This window comes from Fundulus heteroclitus, chromosome 16, assembly GCF_011125445.2.
Source record: "Fundulus heteroclitus isolate FHET01 chromosome 16, MU-UCD_Fhet_4.1, whole genome shotgun sequence".
NCBI classification, from domain to species: domain Eukaryota; kingdom Metazoa; phylum Chordata; class Actinopteri; order Cyprinodontiformes; family Fundulidae; genus Fundulus; species Fundulus heteroclitus.
The window spans coordinates 11,855,056-11,878,527 of record NC_046376.1 but is presented as its reverse complement, the minus strand read 5'-3'; the positions used below and the strand labels follow the sequence as shown (position 1 = coordinate 11,878,527).

At 41.3% G+C, this 23,472-nt stretch overlaps 1 protein-coding gene across 2 annotated transcripts in view; it reads left to right on the top strand.

Annotated features, from left to right (window-relative positions):
* The first annotated feature begins 3,366 nt into the window (after positions 1 to 3,366).
* mrc2 (mannose receptor, C type 2) overlaps positions 3,367 to 23,472 on the top strand; it is a 52,753-nt gene continuing 32,647 nt past the window's right edge. For both annotated transcript variants that reach the window (XM_036147799.1, XM_036147798.1), the window contains exons 1-9: positions 3,367 to 3,564; positions 8,948 to 9,346; positions 13,649 to 13,822; positions 13,917 to 14,081; positions 15,712 to 15,825; positions 16,061 to 16,204; positions 16,293 to 16,484; positions 18,452 to 18,606; positions 18,691 to 18,795. In XM_036147799.1, the coding sequence (XP_036003692.1) occupies positions 3,438 to 3,564; positions 8,948 to 9,346; positions 13,649 to 13,822; positions 13,917 to 14,081; positions 15,712 to 15,825; positions 16,061 to 16,204; positions 16,293 to 16,484; positions 18,452 to 18,606; positions 18,691 to 18,795 (1,575 nt within the window). In that variant the 5' untranslated portion in view covers positions 3,367 to 3,437. The remainder of the gene's footprint in view (positions 3,565 to 8,947; positions 9,347 to 13,648; positions 13,823 to 13,916; positions 14,082 to 15,711; positions 15,826 to 16,060; positions 16,205 to 16,292; positions 16,485 to 18,451; positions 18,607 to 18,690; positions 18,796 to 23,472) is intronic.

The window sequence follows — 23,472 nt, the reverse complement described above, 5'->3', positions numbered from 1 at the left end:
GCTTTTCACGTTTTATTTTAGGTCTTCATACTAAAGAAATGTAGTATGAAAAAGCCACTTTCATTATGCTGTTGCTTTGGTTAAAAAGGAAAAGACTGATTGACCGGTTTAGTGTTAACAATGGTTAGCTCTGGGGGGAAGGAAGAAATTTGCAGCCAATTTAATTTAGCCTCCAGGGTAGGTTTGCATGCATTGAAGTACCAGCATAGGATATTGCACCTGGGGGGTGCAAACTTTCCTGGTCAAGGACGTTGGGGTGAGAGGTTCAGTTGCCACCAGTGCAGAGCTTGTTCAGCTTTGGAAACCGGTGTTTCTGAGTGCATCTGATTTAGCCAAGGCAAGGTTATTTTAATCAATAAACTTGAGACAGTTAGGAAGCACCTTCTGTCTGAGGAAAAGCAGCAAGATCAGACTGGAGTGATGGTCTACAGTAGATTGGTTGCAGTCAGTCTGATTATTTGGGACATCTGGAACGTACCCAAGGGAGAGGAGCTTAGTGCAGCATCCTGAGGCATGTGCAGCGATCCATGTGCGTGGTTTCTTCTCATCCATAAACAAGAGTAACTCTCTTTAAGAGTTTAGGCACAACTGGGGAATGATTTCCAGATTTTTCAGAACGGTGGACGATCATAACAGTACAATCTGGACTTCTGATCTCTGTTGGGTTCAGACCTGGGGAATACAACCACCGAGTTAATTTTACCTACACCACGTTTCCACTGCTGATTTTCATGGCCACAAAATGGCGATTTGGTGCTCCTCTGTGTTGTGCACGCCAGTGAAAGCACTGTAACAAAATATGGCCGTGCACTAGAAGTGGTTAATGGAGTTAATGATTATGGTGCGAGGGCAAAGGACCATTGCACAGTTTTTTAAAGGCATATTGAATGTTGGGATTTCTCTAGATGAAAATTTTAAACATCTACATGGGTCAAATTGAAACTGGATTATTCTATACTGAACAGAGATTATTTGAAGCAATGTTTATGAGCCTTTATAAAACCTTTTTTTTCACCATAGGTCTCATGAAATTGTCAGTATGTATAAATTACAGCAATTGTCCACTTGCTGCCCCATTGTTTTTTGTCTGATTCTGTTTGCATTTGTATTTTTGAGTGACATTTTCACCTGTGCGTCTGAGCTACCAGGGGTGTGACGTTGACATGTATGATTAATTAATCTGACAGGATGAAGAATGACATAAAAAGTGCTGATTGGCCACATGTGCATTGAGGAAAAGTAGCCTGTATGCTCCCTTCCGTGGCTAGTTTTGCCTAGGAACATTGCAACGTCCCTTACTGGTACAAAGAACCCTTTAGGTATCCCACCCGGTCCCGGATCTGACTCGCATCATCCATCCGTGATGTAATGGTGTTGGAGTTAAAGGCTGTCCGAAATCGACACAGAAATAATAATAATAATAATACATTTTATTTGTAATGCATTTTACATTTAAGAAAAATCTCAAAGTGCTACAGGTAAAATCATCATAGAAGGGTAAAATCAAAATTTAAAACTAAGCATCACTTTAAAACACTTATGAATAAGTCCAAAGCTCCTTTCCTTCCCACCATAGAGTTCTCACAAAGGTTACGGAACACAAGCTAGGAGCTATTATTAAGTGTATTTGGATGGAGCCATGGCATACTCAGACTGAATGAAATGTGTAACCAATTAGGGTGGCCTGAAAGAGTCAAATTTAAAAGTGTAAAATTAATCAAATATTAGACTTAGACAGACTTTTATTGCCATTCAACTTGAGCAAATTTTCCTTTCAAGTCTCAGGAGACAAAAGAGAAACATTATAAATATAAGTATTTGTCAGGAATGTGACGGCAAACCAAAAAAGACATTTTACACACACTGAAAAGTTATTTGTAAGACCATATGAGTTGTGCAAGTGTATATGTTTAGCAGCAAGTTGTAGCCTGTTGCAACAATGAACAGAAACTATAAAACTAATAACATTGTGTGTTTTAAACTGTTCTGATTATTAGATATTATGTGTATTTCCTCTGCGATAGGCTGGCGTCCTGTCCAGGCTATACCCCGCCTCCCGCCCATTGACAGCTGGAGATAGGCACCAGCAATCCCCCGCGACCCCATGAGGGATAAACATGTTAGAAAATGGATGGATGGATGGATATCTTCTGCAGGTTTAGTAATCAAATACAATAACGAAGAACAGACAAGAACAAAAACTCCATCCATCCATCCGCTGTCTTCCGTTTTTGCGAGACCAGGTCCCAGAGAGAATACCAAGCTCATTTCTGCTGCTTGTTATCTGGGATCTCGTTCTTCCGGTCATGATCCATACCCCATGACCATAGGTGAGGGTCCCCTAAAAAAGTAGACAGATTGCTTTGGAAAAACAAAATACTGCTTATACCAAGTGGCGGTTCTAGGTGTTTTGTTTTTGTTTTCTCCCATAGGGGCACAGAATAAAAGAATGAAACAATAAAACAGGGCAATATTTAATTTTAATATTAAGTGAGCTGGTGAAGATTCTCAGTCATCCAGGTCATGGTCATTTCAAAAAAAGTAAAAAACAAAGCAACTGGACTTGTTTTCCGTAGTTGAAATTCTCAATTCAAAAGGTCTGGAGTAATGTGGAGTAACAAGCTTTATACTACTGCCCAACAAAGGCCTTGTAATGGCTTAGATAACATGCAAGTTCAACCGAAACAGGTCCACCCCTTAGTAATGTTCACCCCTTGAATTGAGAAAGCTTCCTGGAGAGGAAGCGAAACGCCTTCAACTACGGAAAACAAGTCCAATTGCTTTGTTTTTTACTTTTTTTTGGAATATTAAGTGAGCCACTTGTGGCTCTGGAACGGCCACAAGGGTGGCCGTTTCAGACCCATGATCTAGCAGATCATGGGTCTGAAACCTGCGATCCCAGCTCAATATGGCTGAAGCTGAAGGTGAAACACCTTGATTTAAAAAAAAAAATCCTTGTCAGAGTAAACCTGTATAGGTAATAAAATAAAATCAGTCAAAGCGACCAATAACTTATGGCTTCTTTGCCAGTGCGCATAACGGTAAGAAGTGAATTTAATGTTATGCCTTCAGCACAGGGGCCCTGGCCCCTATCTAGAACCGCCCCTGCTACCAATCACAAACCTGGAAGATCATAAAAACTGTATAACAAAAATGGTGGGCGGCTCCAAAATTAATAATAATTTAAAAAAAAAAAGTTATTTACCTTTTGAAAGACCCCGGACCTCATGTTGGGAGCCACATACACCGCTGCCTCCGCTCCATTCATTTCAGGCCGAGCTCTCCCGCAGCTCGTCTCCATCAGCCGCTCTTAAAGTGACACCCCCCTAAACAGAGCAGTTGCAGCTCCCCCTCCCCTCCTCTCCTCTCTCCTCTCCTCTCTCCTCTCTTTAGGTCGGAGTTGTTGTTGTTGGGTCTGCGTCCCTCCGGCTGTGAGCATGCAAAGCGACGAGCGGCACCGAAACAAGATCGTTGCGCCAACATGGACGACCGGGCTGCTCACGTTTTACAAATGCACTTTATATTTATTCATCTTTAGTCTGGGACTGAAGAGGAGCGACACGGGTGAGGAAAAAAAAAAGAAAAAAGAAAAAGGAAAGAAAGAAAAAAAACTATCTTGCGTAAAAACGCAGCTCGTCGATTTGTGAGGAGATTCAGCCTAAATGCATGTTATTGTTTTAGTTTGCGCTTCCGATTAAAATGCATGTTTTTTTTTTTTGTAGTTTTTTTTTGTGTGTGTTGCGCGGAATGCCGAGACCCAAAAGTCCGGAGCGGTGAGTGGAACCAGATGTGGAGACCAATGAGGGGAGCAGCAGGGAAGGAGCTTGCGTTTCTGTATTTTACCGTTTCTTTAAAACAGAAAAGAAAATAGTTTTTTTTTTTTTTTTTTGGTTGTTGACCCAGATGGGTGTTTAGGCTGTGAAGCCACAGACTGCGAAGTGACGCTTCATTTGACTCCCTGCGGGCAGATGTGACCTTTGCGTCCTGTTGCTGCCTGCAGATCCACACAGACGGTCCGGTCCGGTCCGGTCCGGACAGACGCCACCTTCCCCGAACCGAAAGAACCACGTTGACAGGGTTTTACTTTGGTTTCACCTTGTTCAGATGAATTTGATCTGTAATCTCCAAGAGCTCAAAAAAAGTCGCATAGAACCAAAGCACAAAGTAAATAATCGTTGATTTATCGGATTATTTCTATTACTAAACGACCTAAATATATCTGGAGTATTTTTTATTTATATTTAGTGAATTTAGCCTTACTGGAAAGCAGTGCAACTTTTAGTATCATCATACAGGGACATAGCTGCTGACTTTATAACCTGACAGAAAGAGTTTTTGACCCATTTATGGGGGATTAGTGTTTTTTTATGTGCCCCTGGTATAATAAATGAAATGCATTCTATTTGAAGTTACCAAAAAAAAAGTTTCTGTTTTGTGTAACCTGGATAATCTCTTTGATCTGAGCACAGTTGGCATTTCATTGGCTCTTTTGTAACTTTTTTGTGTGTGTCTCCCTTTTACCTATACCTATGGAGAAAATGAATGGCGTCGTGTTTTTCTGACATGCAGGAAGATTTCAGGGAAGTTTTCTTCATTCTCGATGTGCAGATCTTCAGTATTCTGTCCAATATACGAAGTAGGACATCCAAAAGGTTTATATTTTATAAATCCAGGGAGATTAAAGTTGAGACTTTTCTGTAAATGTTCTCGCTTTCGTCCAAAATGTAAACTGTAAGACAAATGTCGGAAAGTTTATGCGCTTCTATTCTTATTCTGGTTTCTTAACCTGACACCCCTTGAAGTTCCGCTTTCCTGTGCTTCCTACAAAAATCTTTTCGCTCTCCCTCTTTTCTCTCGTGCTTCTGGGATGAGGCAAAATCTCTTCAACTTCCAGCAGACAGAAGGTTTTGAGATTATTCGGTTGCCTTTTTTTGCCACAATGACTATCTTTTGTTTTTCTTTTATTCCATGCATCCCTGAAGTCAAGTTTAAAGAACAATAACAGTTTGAGGAAAAACAAAGAGGGATATGAAAGATAAGTCTTACATGGTGTGATCTGGCTGCAGCATTTGTTTATATTACATTTCCAACGCTGTTAAAGGACGCACAGTTATGTTTCTTTTTTTTTTTTTTGAAAGTTGAGATTCAAAACTTGGACTTGCATTTGCTTAGTCAGCCAGCTGTCTTGCATAACGCCCCCCCCAAATGACTGAGGAGGCTGAGATTCTGGGAAAATCTGCTGCTTTTGGAAAACGTTCCTGGCTGCTCCTGGATCACGGTTTCGTCTCCTTTTTATTCTTTCTGTAACTGTCGTCAATGTCGGAACAGAAGAAATGGGTGAAAGGATAGAAGGGGAGGATGGGATGACAGCAGGAGAGCTGTTGTTGCTTGGCTTTCTCAAGCCTCACTGGCTTAATCTGCAAGGAGCATCAAACATCCAGCAGTGTCCTCCCCCCCCCCCCCCCATGGAGTTAAAGCTCCTGTTCATTTTCCTTTTCCTTTGTTTAACCAGATGAAAACCACATTGAGATCGAGATCTCATTTGCAAGGAGGACCTGGGCAGATTCTGGTTGAATCTTCTCGATTTCTCGAACTTTGACTTCAGGTCGTTGGGCTTTTTGAAGGCTGATCTGTGGGGCTCATCGGCGCGTTGGTTGTAGATATCGAAGTAAACGTTTTCTCTAGTAAAAATGTATGTCTTTTACTTTTGTTCTTTTCTGTTTTTTTTTTTGTTTTTTTACAAAGCAGAAATGAAGTAAAACAAATTAATAAGACCAATGCTGCTAGGGTTTCACTGTAATATGAAAGCGAAAAGTGAAAAAATTGATTAATTAAGTGTTCTTGGGCCTTAAGAGAATAGAATGTGTATTTTATTCATACTTTGTTATGAGAGGCATCGATTGTTCAGTTCGCCTCCTCACACACTGAACACGAAGAGCTTTCGGATTAATATTAAAGTATTTTTGCCATTTGGCCCTTAAGGAACTCCCCAGATATGACTAATATTTCCCTTTTAACCCAGCTCTGATTAGACTGAATTAATCGGATGGCTGGTCACTCATATAAAAGAGTGTTTGCCTTATGATCAGAGGGCATTTTATTTTACTTGTTGCCCCAGTGTGATAATTAGCTGGTTTTCACCTTCCTCAAAAGTTTGTGAGGTTCTTGCACCCTAGTGATGTTTCGTTCACCAACAACTCGGTTCAAAGAGAAGACTCAAAAACGAGAAGAGCCGGCTCCTTTCTGGCAGAGTAGAACCATCAGCCTCCTGTCAACTCTGACTAGGCTGCATGCAAACAGCCATAGGGTTTTATTTTAGTGTGGCCAGTTGCATTCAAAGACAGACTAGGATCATATATGGATTCACTGTCATGTCGTTTTATGGACGTTTTACACGCTTGAACATCATGCCAGACAAGACAAAGAATTACTTGACTTGGCTGATAGTGACTTATTGGTAAAGCTATAACTGATGGGACAGTGAAGTAAGTGAAAAACCTCACCACGGGGACAGTATAACAAATGCATTAAATTTCCAGTTGATCTAGTAACAGTTAGGAATCTGGGTTTACTTTATCCAATATTTAATATCCAATATATTTAAATAACATAATGAGCCAGTTTATACAATACAACATACAGTGTTATTCTTTCTAAGATGGCAAGAAAGGTTTAAAAATAAATAATTTCCTCCGTGTTATAGATCAAGCTGGCCATAAATGTAATCTGTAAATTTAATCAGAAAGTAAATTTGTTAATACAAAAAAATTATACATTAAGAAAGTTATAAGAAATCTCCTGGAGACTCAAAAAGATTTTTATTGTTTTTATATTTATCTCCTTATAAACGGTCTTCCTGGGTTCTTCATCAACGTCAATGGAGGCGAGCTTGAGTGACAGACCTTTTGTCCGTTATTTAATTCCCTAATAATGTTGAAGATCAGCACACAGAGACGATGCCATGCTATTGTTTAACTTGTCTGCTGGGGCATTCAAGCACAGTAAAGCTCATAAATCACCATGTTTTTATTTCATTGTTTTAATGTCTCAAACACTCCAGAAGTTATCAACTCCCATTCAAACCATAACGTCTGCTTTCCCACCAAACGGGAGCTTAGATGTTACACAAGGAGGAAGTACCTTGACGTTTTGAACCCATCTGTACCGTTTATAAGAAAGAGGGTTGCAGGCAGAATGCTAGAAGGCAGCAAGTGTTACGGTGCAGGCCTGGAGCCAGGAGCGCAGATTCAACATGCTGCAGATTCAAAATATCCATCATTGTTGTTGTTTTGTGTGAGGTTTTTTCTTTTTTTGCTTGTTTTTTTGTATAGTTTTTTTGTAACTATGAAAAAAGATTTGATATAAGGAATTCAGGAAAACTCTGATTAAACTTTATTCTAGGGATTTTTTGTTATCATCTGCTACAGATTTTTATTAGCATTCAAACTGACAGACTTTGCCTCCATTTTTCCACAGATTGACCCAGCTCTGGGTTGTGATATAAAGCAGCACATTTTATTTTAATGAATAAAATCAGCTTATGACCTTTTTTTGACCTCCTTAATATGCTTGCGATGCTATTTTGCCCCTTAAAGGCAACGCGTTGGGTTTGACTTTAGTCTTTTGAGAGGAACACTAACTTTTCTCTCTCTCCACAATCAAGCTTTGTTTTTAAGCCCTGTTTTAAAGGTTTTGGGGACAGAAAGTCAAACAGAATTAAACTAAATTTAGGGGTTACACATCATTATAAACTCCATATCTATGATAAGAATTTTGGTGTTGTTCCCAAAATGATTGTGCTAATTTGGAGTTTCCCGTATTTTACCCACCAAATGCGTAAAGGAGCTAAAACCAAGGAACAAAGAAGGCGTCAGTCCTCCCTTTCAAATGACTGTGATTTATATGCAAAGCTTGACGATCCAGTGTCTCTGTGTACATAAGAACGTAACAAGATGTTGTTATTTGTTCTTGAGCGGGTGGTAGGAAACCAAGGATTTGAGCTGACTGAGGAACCAGTCAGTCATGCTTTTTTTTTTTTCCAACCCAAAAAGCCTGGGGATCTTTCACAAACTCACTTCCGGGGCCTGCGGAGAAGGAATGCTGAGGGTCCTCTATTATTTCGTCTCAACATCAACTCCGCGAGGGGAGAGTTCTGTTTATTTTGGCAATTGTCTTTTAAACAGTTTTAATTTGGATTCGAAGCTCTTCCCATGTGTGTCTCTCCCTCTGTCGCGCTCTCACACATATCTGCTGAACGGTCTTGGTTTGTTGATTACCGGTCTCTGTAAATGGGACTCCGAATGAGGACGATCGCAGTCTTTTGGTCTGTTCTCAAAAGTCTTTGTGGCTGCTGTTCCCTCCCAGTAGAGGCTTGACAAGTTTTCTTCCCAAAACGTTTTTTTTTTTAAGCCCTCTCTTGAAACGTATCTTCTACGAGAAGACTTTAGCACCAAGTGCCTCCGTAGTTTTCTCAGAGAGGTTGAAATTAACTGACTCGTGTCAAAGGTTTCAGATTCAGATGAATAAATTCATCCACGGGAAGAATCTGAAACCACCATTTAAAAAAAACAGCAGCAGCTGCTTTTTTTCAGCAGTCAAACTCATCAGAATTGCAGCCGGCAGACAGCAGTGCCCAGCATGAACTGGATTAGCAACCCGTGCCGCAGCTTTTAACACTGTTATGCATGTCCGCTCGTGTTATGTAACGCTTACACTGAATATTAGAAGTTATTTTAGGCTTGCCAGAGGGTGAGTTGTTACCAGATCACCAACTACAGTTTGACATCTATGACTGAAACTAGTTCAAACCCAGCTGAGCATCTATTATTGGCGATATTGATCCAGTCCCTGTCCTCTTAGCTGTTGACTCAAAATTCTGTTTTCATCAGTGTTATTGACTGCTGCTGCTGTTTCTCTCTCTCTCTCTCTCTCTTTTTTTTCTGCACAGCGCCAGTGGAGTCTGATGATTTTGCTTTCTTCCTGGAGGGCACCAACAAGTGCCTCGGGGTGCTGGGTAACTCGCTGATCCTGTCTCCGTCCTGCGAGGAGCCCAACCAGAGATGGAAGTGGGTGTCTCAGATGCGCCTGTTCAACCTGGGCTCCTCGCTGTGCCTGGGCTTGAACACGGGGAACGTCACCTACGGTCCGCAGGATCCTCCGATGGCGATGTACACGTGTGACGCGGAGCCCCCCAGAGTGGACTGGACCTGGAACTGCGTTGAGGTGCTGGATAAGCTCAAGAGCCTCGTTCAGTCCCAGGCGTTCTGGAACGGGTCGGCGGTCTCGTCCTCGGCCAAATGGAGACTGTACGGTGACGAGCAGGACCTCTGCTCCAAAACATATCAAGGTAGGCGTGACTGCAGTTAGACGTGATTACCTTTACACACCTGTTTTTTTTTTTTTAAAAGCCTGAACGATAAGAATATCTATACTTATTTGTAGCTATTAAAATCTAAATAAAGCTTTAGACATGTATAATAAAACACATAGTTTCACAAAGGTAATATTAAAATGAAGTAAGAGAAAAACTGACATTATATGCCTGTTTAAAGTAATTTCTCTAAAAAGTTATTGTTCAAAGTGATTTATTTTCTTTCTGTGTCCAGGTTGGAATGGTCATTTAAAAAAAAAGAAAAGAAATCATCCTCAAGTTAGAACTTCTTCTGTATTTCCTGTAATCCCAAAGCCTCGTAATTATACAAACACACCCACTAGTGTTTAGATAAATGCCTCTTGGCAAGTCGCACCTCTGCTTCACCTCTTCTTCGTCATCAACGAGCCTCTGGCAAACACTTTGGCTGGCTTCTTTTTGGTTAAATTCTCTATAGTCATCTCAATTGGTTGGTTTCCTGGCAGAGACCGGGCTTTCATCTTCGCAGACAAGTTTTGATGTGTGTTTGGCAACATTGTCTATTTTGTTCGAGGAGTGAAACACCTTTGGTTGCCCCAGCTCTTTCCCCCTAGATCAGGGGTCTGCATCCTGTGGCTCCAGAACTGCATGTGGCTCTTTACACCTTCAGCTTTGGCTCTTAAAAACTTAAGACCAAAAATGCGGGGGGAAAAATCGGTCAATGTTTCTAAATGTAAAGGTGATTTAAAATTGCTAGCTTTAAGATGTATTTAGTTCTGCAATATATGCATAACATTTCCAGAAAGAAACTAATGGTGTATAGAATGTTTTACTATAGATAAGTGAAGTATCTTTTTGTCAGTAGGTTGCAAACGACTTGCTTTTTCATCATTTTGATTCCATTTGCTATAAAAATCAAATGCCCAATTGAAGAAAATGCTTTAAACCTAAATATACAAATACTGTTGGTTAAATAATAAGAACTGTTGATCTTTAATTAAAACAATGCTCTTGATCAAACACGACGCAAGGAAAAGGAATGCAGCAAGAGCCCCGACTGATCCTTCCTTAAGCGTTATGAAGAAGTCTAGGTACACGCCCATGCAATGGCTGTACTCTTCCTCACATGTCATCAGTAAAATAATGTGTCACCTCTGGGGTGCTATCTGATAGGTTGTGCCATAGCCTTGTGTCCCAGACTGTCTAGGTGAGCATGCAGCTCCCAGGAAAACTGACGTTCCACACATACATCCCATCTCTAACATGTTGGGACCCCCTCTTGGGTCAATTATTCCAATGCATAGGCCAGGCGTCAGCAAGCTTTACAATCCAGACATTTTGACAAAATAAAAAAAATAAAAAAATGCTTGCTGTAAATTCTTATTTTTAAAAGCATTGAAGTTGTATCTTGTATAATCATTCCAACCTGAATAAATGAACGTTCATATCAACCTATAAAAGCCCAAACCCAATATGGTGCTCACACAGATGAGGAGTGTTGTCCCATAGACGTTCTCACAACAAATGTGTTTAGTGAAAGCTTCTCATCAACCATCTTGTTTGGGCCTTTATTTCTGCTCTTGTTTCTTTGTATGATCGTTAGCTACACATACTGAAGAAGCTTGGAATTGGAGGGGAATTTTGATAGAAGTTCATAACGCAAACGGGTGATTAGTCAAAATAAAATCTAAAATGTGTGATTTGCATATATATTTGCCCCCTTCTGTTATTATACCCCTAAATTGCAAATCCAGTGCAACCAAATGCCTTTTGAACTTACCTTATTACTGCACAGAGTCCCCCTGTGTATGAATTCATCTCAATGTAGGGGGAGTGGTGACCTAGTGGTTAGATCAGGGCACTTCCATCCTGGTGAAGGATGCAGGTTTCCCTGTTGGAATCCCACAGATTGTCATTCTGGGTCCTCGAGCAAGACCCTTAACCCCAGAATGCTCCTCTGGTGCCGATATGTTACAGAGCACTGTTTAATCACGACCCAACGGCAAACCGACCACAACATGGTGGTTCCCTTAAAAATACAGGTTAGACAAGGATAGCATTAACAAGAGAAGCAGATAAAAATGTCCATGGTTACTCTGGAGGGGCTGCAGACATCCTCAGCTCCACTAGAGGAATCTGGAAGCTGTTTTTTATGTAAGCGGCAAGAATTCAGTTCAGTTCAATTCAAAAGTACTTTATTGCAATTAAATAAGCTGGCCACTGTTGAAGGCCATCAGGAGAAGTTTACTGCAAGCTATGTAGGGAACACAGTAAATACATCGAAGAGGGTGCCGTGGGCAGATGGGGCCAGAATGGAACATGTTGGCATGTATGAGAAGACCCTGCGTGGAGGTAAACCCCACACTTAACCCTGAAATCACTATTCTCATTATAAATAATGCATCATGCTGAGGGGATGCTTCTCTTCAGGGACAATGAAGCAGTTCAGAGTCGATAAGAAAATGGATGTAACTAAATCCTGGAAGGTAACCTGACAGAAGCTGCAGAAAACTTGAGATAGGTAGAAAGGTAGATGTCTTTCTTCTAGCAGGACGACAACCCTACACATGCAGTCGCAGCAACATGTTAGCTGTTTAGAGCAGATCGTAATCACCTTTTTGAATGGCCCAGTCAAAGCCCAGACCTAAATCCAGCTGAGGCAAGATTTAGAGATTGCGGTCCACAAACACTCTCCATCCAGTTCCACTGAGCTTCAGCTATTCTGCAAAAAAGGAAGATGTACCTCCAAAGACTTAAAGCTGCAACTGCAGCAGAAGGTTCTACAAAGGATTGATTCAAAAGAGCAGCATGGCGTCACACTTTTCATATTTTTACTTACAAAAAAACAAAATAACAGAAAAGCTTGGGATTGCAATGTGATGAAAAAGTTCAAGCACCATCAATGCTTTTGCAAGGCACTAATAAGACATGCAGGACACTGGCTTCTGGGGATCAAAATTCATCACCACTGTGAAATTATCTCTCTGGCTGAGTTTTTACTGTAAAGGTCAACTACTTTATTGAATGTATATTTGCCCCAAAAACCTAAAACTATTTTATTTATTTTTTTGTATCTGTCTATCAGAGGATGCACCATGATCAGGAGGAACTCCTGGTTTAGGGTGTGGGCTTCATGACTGGGCCAGTCCACAAGGCAGATTGTATTCGTTTCCTTTTTCTTTTCTTTTCTTTTTTTAACTCGTTTCTGTAAATCAAGAACAACAGATGCCAGGGCATCCCGAACATTTCCCCCAAACACACGCCGCCACCCAGTGAGCCGCTCCCTCCCGCGTGTTTCCGCCTCTGTGCGGCGCGGGGACTCAGTGTTTGTGGACGCCACAGCTGGCTCTGATCAAACGGATAAAGGAGAGCGCTGCTCTCAGGGGACGTTAGAGGGGAAGATGTGGCCCACCAGTGAAAGCCTCGCCGGTGTTTCTAAACTCCATCAAACGCAGAATGTTTTCCCTGGTCTCGAGCATATCTGTTGTTTGCATGTAAAGTTTTCATTTCGGATTAATAAAACGAACCGCCGCGGGTCGCGGCTAAGCCTCTTTTCCTGCTCTCTGCGCCGTTCCTGCAGCTATTAAACGTTCTCCAGAAATGACTGCAGACCTCAGTGAAGTCTAGTCTGCTGTTAACAGGTTCTGCTTGACCGGAGTTAAAGCCAGAAGTTTTGTCTCCCTTCACTTTTTTTTTTCCACCATCTCTCCTCTCGTTTTTTGCTTTCATGTGTCCGGGTAACTGCGTGCTTTGAGTTTTTTTTTTTTAACTGTGAGCCAACGCTCTTCACAAGTTTCTGTGTGAAATAGTCATAACTGCTGCAGAAAAAAAAAATGCCTCTAGGTTTAGTCATGTCTAATACAGCCAGTCAGCGGTGAAGCAGGGAGGGAAGACGGGCAGAGAGAAAGCTTTTTCTCCCTGGTTTTATGGCTCCTCTCCCTCCATTCGCCGGACTTGTTTTGGAAAGAAAGCCTCTGCCTCTCTTGCTCCTGGTCTTATTCACTTTTTACTGTTTTTTTTAAGTCTGAATCTAGACAACAAAACTGCAATTCTTTGTACTATTTCACGGTGCTGACGACTGATCTCTAAAACCTTCCATAGCTGTTTGATTCTTTAATGGCAAAAGATGGCCGCTCGCCACATGTTTGACTTCCTGTTTTCTATGTAAACCCATCCTCTGTTTTGTTTTTTTTGCCCCCTGAGAAAACACATGCATCATTTCAGGTCAGCGCAGCTTAGCACCTTGACTTGAAAAGGCCCGCGCAAGCATTTAAAGCCTCTCGTCTGCTTTCTCTCCAGAGATCTACACGATCGAGGGGAATTCTTACGGCCGGCCCTGCTACCTGCCCTTCATGTACAGGGACCAGTGGTTTCACAGCTGCACAAGCACCGGCCGGGAAGACGGCCACCTTTGGTGCGCCACCACCTACAACTACGACACAGACCTACGCTGGGGATTCTGTCCCGTGAAGGGTGAGCGCTCACCTTGGCTCCCAGATTCCCGAAGGGGAGCTTTGCGGAGTCGGAGCCGTTTGACTGACATTTCGAACCTTTCTGTCCCTGTCAGACAACAGCTGTGAGACATTCTGGAAAACGGACTCCGTGACAGACAGCTGCTATCAGTTTAACATGCAGGCCACTCTGTCTTGGAGCGAGGCTCGGATCAGCTGCCAGCAGCAGGGGGCGGACCTGTTGAGCATCGGCAAGCTGCACGAGCAGACCTACATTAATGGTAAATAGATCACCTTTAAAAGCTCTCAATTTCAAACATGAGCTTTGAAAGGGCTAAAAATTAAATCGTACATGTCTACAAAAATGTCTTTATACTAATAATGCTGTTTCTCTGAACCTTATTTGTTGATTTTGTTTTGTTAAATGGAGTTTATTTAACAAGCACTGAGTTGGGGTGACACACCATTAATTTGGGGTGCTATTTGAGAAAAAAGGGACAGATCTATTCAAATATGATTTTGGAATATGGAAAACAAGTCCAGTTGCTTTGTTTTTTACTTTTTTTGGAATGACCATGACCTGGATGACTGAGAATCTTCACCACCATATTCAAATATGGCTAAGTTCAATCCCATTAAAACCAGTGGAGATAAATAAATCAAGCTATAAATGTACCCAACACAGTTTCAAGTCATCATTTAAGACGTTCAGCAGCCCTCGTCCAGTTCTCCATTATGTTGTCATTATCGACAAATTCAATTGAAATAAATTCAGAAATTTATATCCAAACTGAATTCACAGTAACCTTGTTGCCTGTAGCTATTTTCTTACAACACAATATTATTCTAGGACATGTGATAATTACAACACAGACTTATAGGGGTGATAACCCCATTCCTGTCTGGATGGTTACGTCATCCATTCTTCAGGCGGTTTTGTTGGCAATTTACATCAAGAACTTTCACAGCTTTAATCTCAGCTGCGACTATTATGAGGTGGTTCGTCACATTCTTTCAAATTCTGCAAAGAAATTCTCTGAGATTGCTGTTTTCATTGGGTTTTTCTGTGACTTATTTGGAACCAAAGCGGATCATGTTGCCTGTTTGATGATCTTTCTGGTGACCTTTCCTGTGTGTACTCGGGGTCCCACACATTTCCTCTTCACTGTGGCTATTTTGTTTTATTTTTAATTTGCTGTTTTTAATTTACAAATTACAGAGGGCGGCACGGTGAAAGGGAACAGTTGATAGCACTATTGCCTTGCAGTGAGAAGGTCCTGGGTTCTTGCTGCCGGGACCTGCGCACTGCAAAAAGAGAACTAAAAATAAGATTTTTTTTCTTGAAATTAAAGTATTTTTCCTTGATTTGAGCAGATAAATAGGACTATTTACCAATGGAATAAGATTTTTGCACTTGAAATAGGAACAATTCATCTCCATCGTCTTATTTCAAGTGCAATATATCTAATTATCTTATTTTAGGGGTAAAAATACTCATTCCATTGGCAGATAATCTTATTTACCTGCTCAAATCAAGGGCAAATATATTCAGTTAAAGAAAATTTTACTTATTTTTAGTTCACTTTTTGCAGTGTGTAGAGTTTGAATGTTCTGCCTTTGAATGCACGGGTTCTCTCTGGGTACTCTGGCTTAATCCCACAGGCCATAAATATGACTGTTTATGGTCATGCTGGTGGTTAATTGGTCTCTCTAAATTGCCCTTGGGTGTTATTGTGTGCGTGAATGGTTGTTTGTCCTGTGTGGACCCCGCCTCTCCCCCAGTGACTGCTGGAGATAGGCACCGACCGCCGAATGGTTACAGACAATGGATTGTTGTACAGAATACAAAAGCACTGTTTTAGGTTGATTGAACCATGTTTCATTTAAGAAACATAATTTCTTTTTTTGCAGGTATTCTGAATTCTTACAGCCTTGCCTTATGGATCGGCCTCAATGACTTGGACCTCAGTGGAGGGTGGCAGTGGTCCGACTCCTCACCAGTCAAATTTCTAAACTGGGATCAAGGTCAGACTAGAAAAGCAACCCCCGACCTCTTTGTTTTTGTAAATACTCTGCAATCATGTCTTGTGTATGTTCATATCCCACAAAGTGCTACATGCAGACCCAGTTTTAGAAATAGCCTAGCTCTCAGCTCAAACATCCACTTGTGTGATTTATACAGCAGCCACAGTGAATTGGTGTTTTTTTTTTTTTTCTTCTTCTTTGCTTTTTAAAGTTTGCCTATTTTACTGAACTACAGACCAGCCAAGTCACGCCGAGGAAGAGAACTGTGTCGTGCTCAGATCGGAGTCATCGGGACGTTGGCAGAACCGAGATTGTTCTGATGCGCTGCCGTATGCCTGCAAGAAGAGACCCAACGCCACGCTGGATCCCTTCACCACAGGTTCATAGATTAGCTTAAAGTAAAACAAATCTGCTGCGGTTTGGCCGAGTTCTTCAAAACGATGGATTCGTTTTCCTTCCTTCCACAGATTCATGGGCAAATGATGACAAATATGAGTGTGATGTGGGCTGGCAGTCCTTTCAGGCTGGATGCTACAAGCTCTCCTCAGAGAAGAGTAAGTGGAATGCGGCTCAGAAAACATGCCAGAAGATGGATGCCAGCTTGGTCAGCATCCATACTATACCTGAACTGGAGTTCATCATTCGCAACCTGAAGAAAGGTGACTTATTGTAATAGCTCTGGACTATTATTTCTCTTCTTGCACTGTGCTGATTTGTTTTTAAACTTGTGCGTTGCAACACTTCCCAGTGGAGCCTGAAGTTAATGCAATAGACATTTTGACCTTTGCATTGCAGAAAAGGGTTTTTTTACAACACAATGTACATTATTGATCTCAGAATTGGGAAATTATTAAGCGACAGCAGCACAACCTACAGAAAACAGACAGTGACAAGCTCAGCATGAGACCTAGAAATATGGAATAGGAAGTATTATCCAAAAATTCCCATATGTATTTGCATCCAATAGCTACATACATTTAACCTGACTCTAGCCATATGGATTTCGCTCCGCCTAGCTCCACTCACATCCATCTGGGACCTCTCCCATAGAGAGTGATTTCTCCAACCAATTTTATTGTCCAGCCAATCAGGACGCAGGGCTGGAGTTTCATAGATGTGACGTAGTGGAGAAGAGACCGTGAGACTGTTTTGATAGCAATGGCGGCTCGCATCGAGGAAGCAAGCGTTAACATTGATGCTGCTATTTCAATCTGAAAAACTCACAGAGAAAGAAATGGCAATTAGAAGGATTTTATTGATACAATATTTTAAGTCTTTGGCGCTCAGACCTCGGCAGGAACATTAATGCTGAATTATACTTTAATATGCATAAGTAGATGTATGAGAACAGGTATGTTCCCCCCAGGTCTGAAACTGGTGGTGGAGTGGAGATAGAAGAAGTTTGTTCAGTCCATATGGTGATCTGTTTAAGATAGATGTCCAACTTGATAAACACAGGTTTGCATGAACTGTCCATGATGAGCAAGCTTGAAGCGACTGTGGAGAGGAAAAACTCCCCTTTGGGAAGAAACCTCTGGCAGAACCGGGCCCAACATGGTGGTCTTCTGCCGGACCAATAACAGGCGATAGGGAGTGCTGAAGACTGAAGGGAGAAAACACTCTGATGGGTTGAGGATGGAGGAACGTCATGGAAGCTAGATGAACTCAGCTATGATGGTGGAGAAGGGGTTGGGGGTGGGTTGAATCGGACATCTGATTCGAAATCCAACATGCAATCCGTTTGCGCTTGCTGGTTAGCAGGCTGAGACGTGGATTTGAAGTTGCTTTTAAGATGAGCGTGGGATGCTGATTGGCTTCATGGAGGTGCGGTTCGTAGCTGATTGGCTCACATCAGAGGCGTATCGGACTCTGATTGAATGGAGGCAGGCGATGAGTTTCTTCGATTGAACTTGCGCCTTCAGCTTTATTTCTTCCGTGTTGTCCAATCTACCTAATATTGTTTAATTAAAAGAACATCAGAGAATGGCTCTGAAGGCTTTTGTTGGTGCAAACGAGGTTTTCGCCCTTCTCCCGACCGGATTTGGCAAGTTTTGGCAAGCGGACGCGCCCGTGGCGGAGCGGTTAACGCAAACCATGTTAGGAGGCCTTTAGTCCTCGACGCGGTCGGCCCGGGATCGACTCCGACCCGCGGCGCTTTGCCGCCTGTCTTCCCCCCTCTTCCTGTCAGCTGACTGTCAATAAAACGCGAGCCACTAGAGCCGCAAACACATTAAAAAAAAAAAAGTTTTGTTTTTTCATGCGTCGCTCTCACAGCGTCATGGGTTAGCTTCGGTGTGAGTGGTTGAAATAGCACGTCGATAAAGATGACAGACAAGTGGCTTATCCAATCATATGCAAGGATTTTTGATAAGGCCCAGCCTTCAAAAAAGGCAATTCCTATGGAGAGATCCCAGATGGATGAGTGGAGCTAGGCGGAGCGAAATCCATATGGCGAAAGTCAGGTTAACATACATTAGGGGAAAATGTTGCAATGTGTAAATGGAAGTCAGTAGTGGGATTCAGACCAGTGCCTCCAATAACCAAAGTGAGTTATGTACAGTGTCAAAGACAAACTGTCTTTATCAAGCTAATTGTTTTTATACACCCCCCCCCCCCCCCTCTTCAGACCATGACCAATTATGGATAGGGCTCCATGACACTGACATGCAAATGGACTTCCAGTGGACCGACCACACGCCTGTTATCTTCACCTACTGGCACCCATTTGAACCCAACAACTTCCGCAACACCCAGGAAGATTGTGTCTCCATGTGGGGCCCCGTGAGTATCCTCTGCACCTTCTGATAATCAGCTGACATTGATGGACCCAGGCTGGTTGTGAGCGTCCTGGTTTGTACTGTGCAGGACGGCCGTTGGGACGACAGCCCCTGTAACATATCTCTGCCCTTCATCTGCAAGAAACCGGGAACCAAGAGCGACGGGAAGCCACAGCACCAAGAGTGCAAACAGGTGTTATACTTTTTCATTCATGGCATTTGACTCTTGAATTTATTCGTTTTAAATCACAGTTAAACACATTATTTCTTTTCCTTTTTGTTTATTTAAGTTAGCTTTTTCAACCCCTTTAAACGATTTGTTGCCCATCATGGGGGGATATTCATATTTGAACCTTCTCAGGTGTTCCTTTCTCATAAAAACTTCATGTCTGATGAGATAAAACCTACCTCAGGCCTATAGTCAGCTTGTTTCAATTCAATTTTATTTTATTTATATGGCGACAATTCATAACACGTCATATCAAGGCATTCTACAAAGCCAAATTCAAATTAAATCATCCAGATTAGTCAAAAAGTTTCCCAAGGAAACCCAGTAGATTGCATCAAGTCTTGATAAGCAGCAATCCGCATTGTCAATGGTTTTGCAGCAATCCCTCAAACTGAGCATGCATGAAGCGACAGTGGAGAGGAAAACTCTCCTTTAACAGGGAGGAAAACCTCCAGCAGCACCAGAACCAGGCTCATTGTGAACGGCCATCTGCCTCCACCCACTGGGGGTTAGAACTAAGTAGGGTTAGAGAAGACAGAGCAGAGACACAGAAGCACAGAAGCACACATTGATCTAGGAATCCTTTATATGTGATATGGTAATAGTGGATGATCTGTCTCCCCTGGATGATGTCACAGCTAACAGAACGAGACCAGGTGTACCTGCTATGAAGAAAAAATAACAAGTTAAAAGTTGAAAAAACAACAAACAATGCTAATTGGAGAACAGTAGGTGAACTCAGCAGAGCGAGAGAAATAGACCCTGATGTCCTCCAGTAGCCTAAGCCTATAGCAGCATGTCATCAATTGATTGGATTCATCAGGAAATTGCACCAACTGTAAGCATCTATCTATCTATCTATCTATCTATCTATCTATCTATCTATCTATCTATCTATCTATATATATATATATATATATATATATATATATATATATATATATATATATATATATATATATATATATATACATATATGAGATCTAACAGGACAAGTACAGACACATTGACATTTAGTTTTAAAATGCCCCCCAAAACTAAACTCAGCTGAGACAGAAACAGTTTTGTTAAAGTCCTCTCCATCTATTTGTGGATTTATTAATTATCACCTCCGGAGAGTTTGAGCCTCTTGTAGCTCATAGCGTTTAGAAATCTTCACCCACAACAGGGAATTTAAATAAATGCTTGATCGTTGTGATAAAAATAAATCCCCGTCTTTATCCTCAGTGTATCTCTAAGCCTTTTTAGTAGCCGGCTTTTAACCAGTATAGCTTTAAAGTGTTTATTGATCGATAACGACGATTTAACCTTCTCCCTAGGGAGTGGTTCTGGCCGCTCAATTTCTATCTTCTGCTCCTGGAGATGGTGTTTTTTTGTTTGTATAATCAGGTTAACTTTTGTCCTTCGTGTGCAAGAAAACACAGAGAAAGTAGAGCACAAAGATGATTTAGAACTGCCAGATCTAACGATATAAAAACATAATTTTGTGAGTGCACTGCTTTGCATTTGTGTCAGAATTATTCAGTCAGTCAACGCTTCAGGCCTAGATTTTCATCTTTATCTGTAAAACAAGATGATGGCATCTGTTGTACACCCACAAACTTTAATTGTCTATAATTGGGATTTTATGCGATACAACAAAACAAAATAGGGCATAGTAGTGGATTGAAAGGAAAAGACTACACGATTTTCCAACTCTTTTTCAAATAAAAAGGTGCAGCTTGCATTTGTATTCAGTCCAAAGCAATACAACTACCTTTAAACATCTCACCGAGCACTGGTCTATCTATCATCCAAATTAAATTACTGCAGTACAACTGCAAACTTACCCAGATATGGCCAGACAGAGAGAGTATTGATCAGAGAAGCAGCCAAGAACCTCATTTTAACCCTAGTTTAGCTGCAGAGCTGCAAAAGTGAAAGAGTCTGTCAACAGGACAAATATTAGTCATGCACTCCAGATATCTGACCTTTATAGAAGCATGTCAAGAAGAAATATATTACCGAACTAAACCTAAAAAATGTGTTGTGTGACATTTTCCAGAAGCCATATAGGGGACACAGCAAACACATGGAAGAAGGTGTTCTGCTCAGATGAGCCCAAGATGTAAATGTTTAGTAAATGTTGTACCCTTACACATGTTTTTAAATTATTTAATGTTTATCAAATAACTCTCGGTCTGTTAGATACTGTCCGCTGATTATCAGCTCATTCTGCTGATATTAGGACAGTAGTTGAAAGACTGATTTGAGCACTGCTATTCTTTTAAGAGCTAACTCTGCATATGGAGCAAATGATTGATAACCTTTCTTCAAGTATAAGAATTGGATAACAGAAAGAAAAGCACATCCAGAGAACATCACTATATAATGTTTACCTAAATTCGCAATATATTTCAATAAACAAATCCTCTCTACTAGGCTTGTGAAACTTAACTAAAAATACTAAGCAAAATTAAGGTAAAAGGAAGCTAAGGAACTATATACACAAAAGAATAAAAGGATAAACAGTGGAAACCCATCACCATAAGAATGATTCAGTGAATCTTGGGTTCACTGCAGATCTAAGAGAACCAAAGTTCATCTTAAAGAATGTGGAATGAGTTTAAATTAGCTTAACTAATTTAGAACAACATTATATGTGTGTTCAACCCATTCACAATATAACTCCAAGTTAGATAAAACATTATTTGACAAGATAACATTTTAAAGAATGAGTTGCTAAATAAAAATCAATAACCTTTAGGACAGTTGATTTTTCTTAGTGTAATTGTTTCTCCATAAAATGATTAAGACGGATTGGTAACTTAAGAAGCTGCAGGGCTCTGTAGGTGGCAGTGTTGACAACTTAGCGACTATGGCTATGTTCACACTGCAGGTCTTGATCTTCAATTCCGATTTTTTGCTAAAATTGGATTTTTTGAGGTGGCCGTTCATTAAATTTGACTGCCATCAGACTTCTGTCTGAACGGTTCAAGACTGCAAAGCGACCCGCGTACACAGATGACAGAAGGAGACATCAATAAGCAGTGCACTATTTGCAGAAGTAATGGTGAATTGTTTCTAGAAGTAGCAAGACGACATAAGGTAAGAAGAAAGCGGCGCAGCTATTAACGACGGTATCTTATGGAGCGCTAACTGCTGCTGCTAGGTGGATGTGTAGAGAGAGACAGGAGAGTGACGTGAAAGACGGATTAAATGCGACATGACCGTTCAGTCTGCAAACGCTTTGAAAAAAAAATATCCGATACGTATCCGAATTAGTACCACATATGGAAGTGACACAAACTGGATTTTTTGGGCCCTATAGGTGGCGGGGATAAGTCGTTTGGCACAACGACACCTGTCACCTGTGCTATCCTAGCGCAGCAGGTCTTGGTGATATCACAGTAAATTGGGCAAAAGTCTGGACTCTTTCTGCCCTGTGATGGACTGCTGACCTGTCCAGGTCGTACCCCACCTCTCGCCCATTGACAGCTGGAGATAGACACCGGCACCCTTCGCGATACCAGCGGGGATAAGCGTGTTAGAAAATGAATGTTGGATGGTCTGGGCTATTTCTTTTTCCTTGCCATAAAGATCTTTGTCAACTGGTGCCAGAAAATGCTATTATTGGGCTTTTCTTCGTCTGGAAACAAATGTTTACAACCCTTTACGGGCGCAGCCATGATGAACTGGTTGAACTCGCTCAGCTGACAATACAGCAATCTGATTGGCTGAGCAGCAAAAATCGAATCACGTGACCTCTTGGACCGGAGCGCAACAGTTTAGATCAGTTTAGATTTTATCGGCTTTAACTTATTAATGTGCGAGTGAAAACGTGGGATTATTGGTGTTTTGAGATCACTCCTATGTGTAGCAATTTATCCAAGTGCAAGAAAGTTGCCCCCCGAACAGTTCAAACGAAACTTCTTAAGGAGACGTTCCTCAGATTCTGGCCCACGGACCATATGCCCTAACCCTAAATCTAAGGTCACATGTACATACCTAACCCTGACCTTAACCTAAACTCAATTCACACCTTACCCCTCAACACAAGCATTAGCACAAGTACACACACACACACACACACACACACACACACACACACACACACACACACACACACACACACACACACACACACACACACACACACACACACACACACACTGCAGCTGGTTTGTCCTGAAAGCCCAGCTTGGAGTCAGAGCAAAGAGAGCAGAGAGCAGAGAGACCCACTCTGCTCCGTTTTCATTGAGAAAATCTGTAACCCTAACCCTTGGAGTACAAAGCCGGATGTAAATATAATGAAAATATAGGTTTTAATCTAGTCTTTTTTTCTCTCTGAAACTGTTGCGCTACAATAATTACCTGAATTTGATTCACGCACAGCTCAAATCACTCACCTCATTCCCTGTGTGCCAGTGATAACTGTCTTTTTGATAAAGTTTGATGCATGTAGTGTGCATTCAGGCAGCGTATAAAAATTCATAAGTTATTTCATAAAGTTCATTTGTAGATCCAAACATATTTATAGTGTTTTTAATCACATTTTTGTCTTGCCAAAAGCTTCTCTTTCCTACAGCCTGGATCACAAGTACATGAACAAATAGGCTAATTATGCAAATTTCAACCTAAATCCAGTTGGGAAATGTGGTA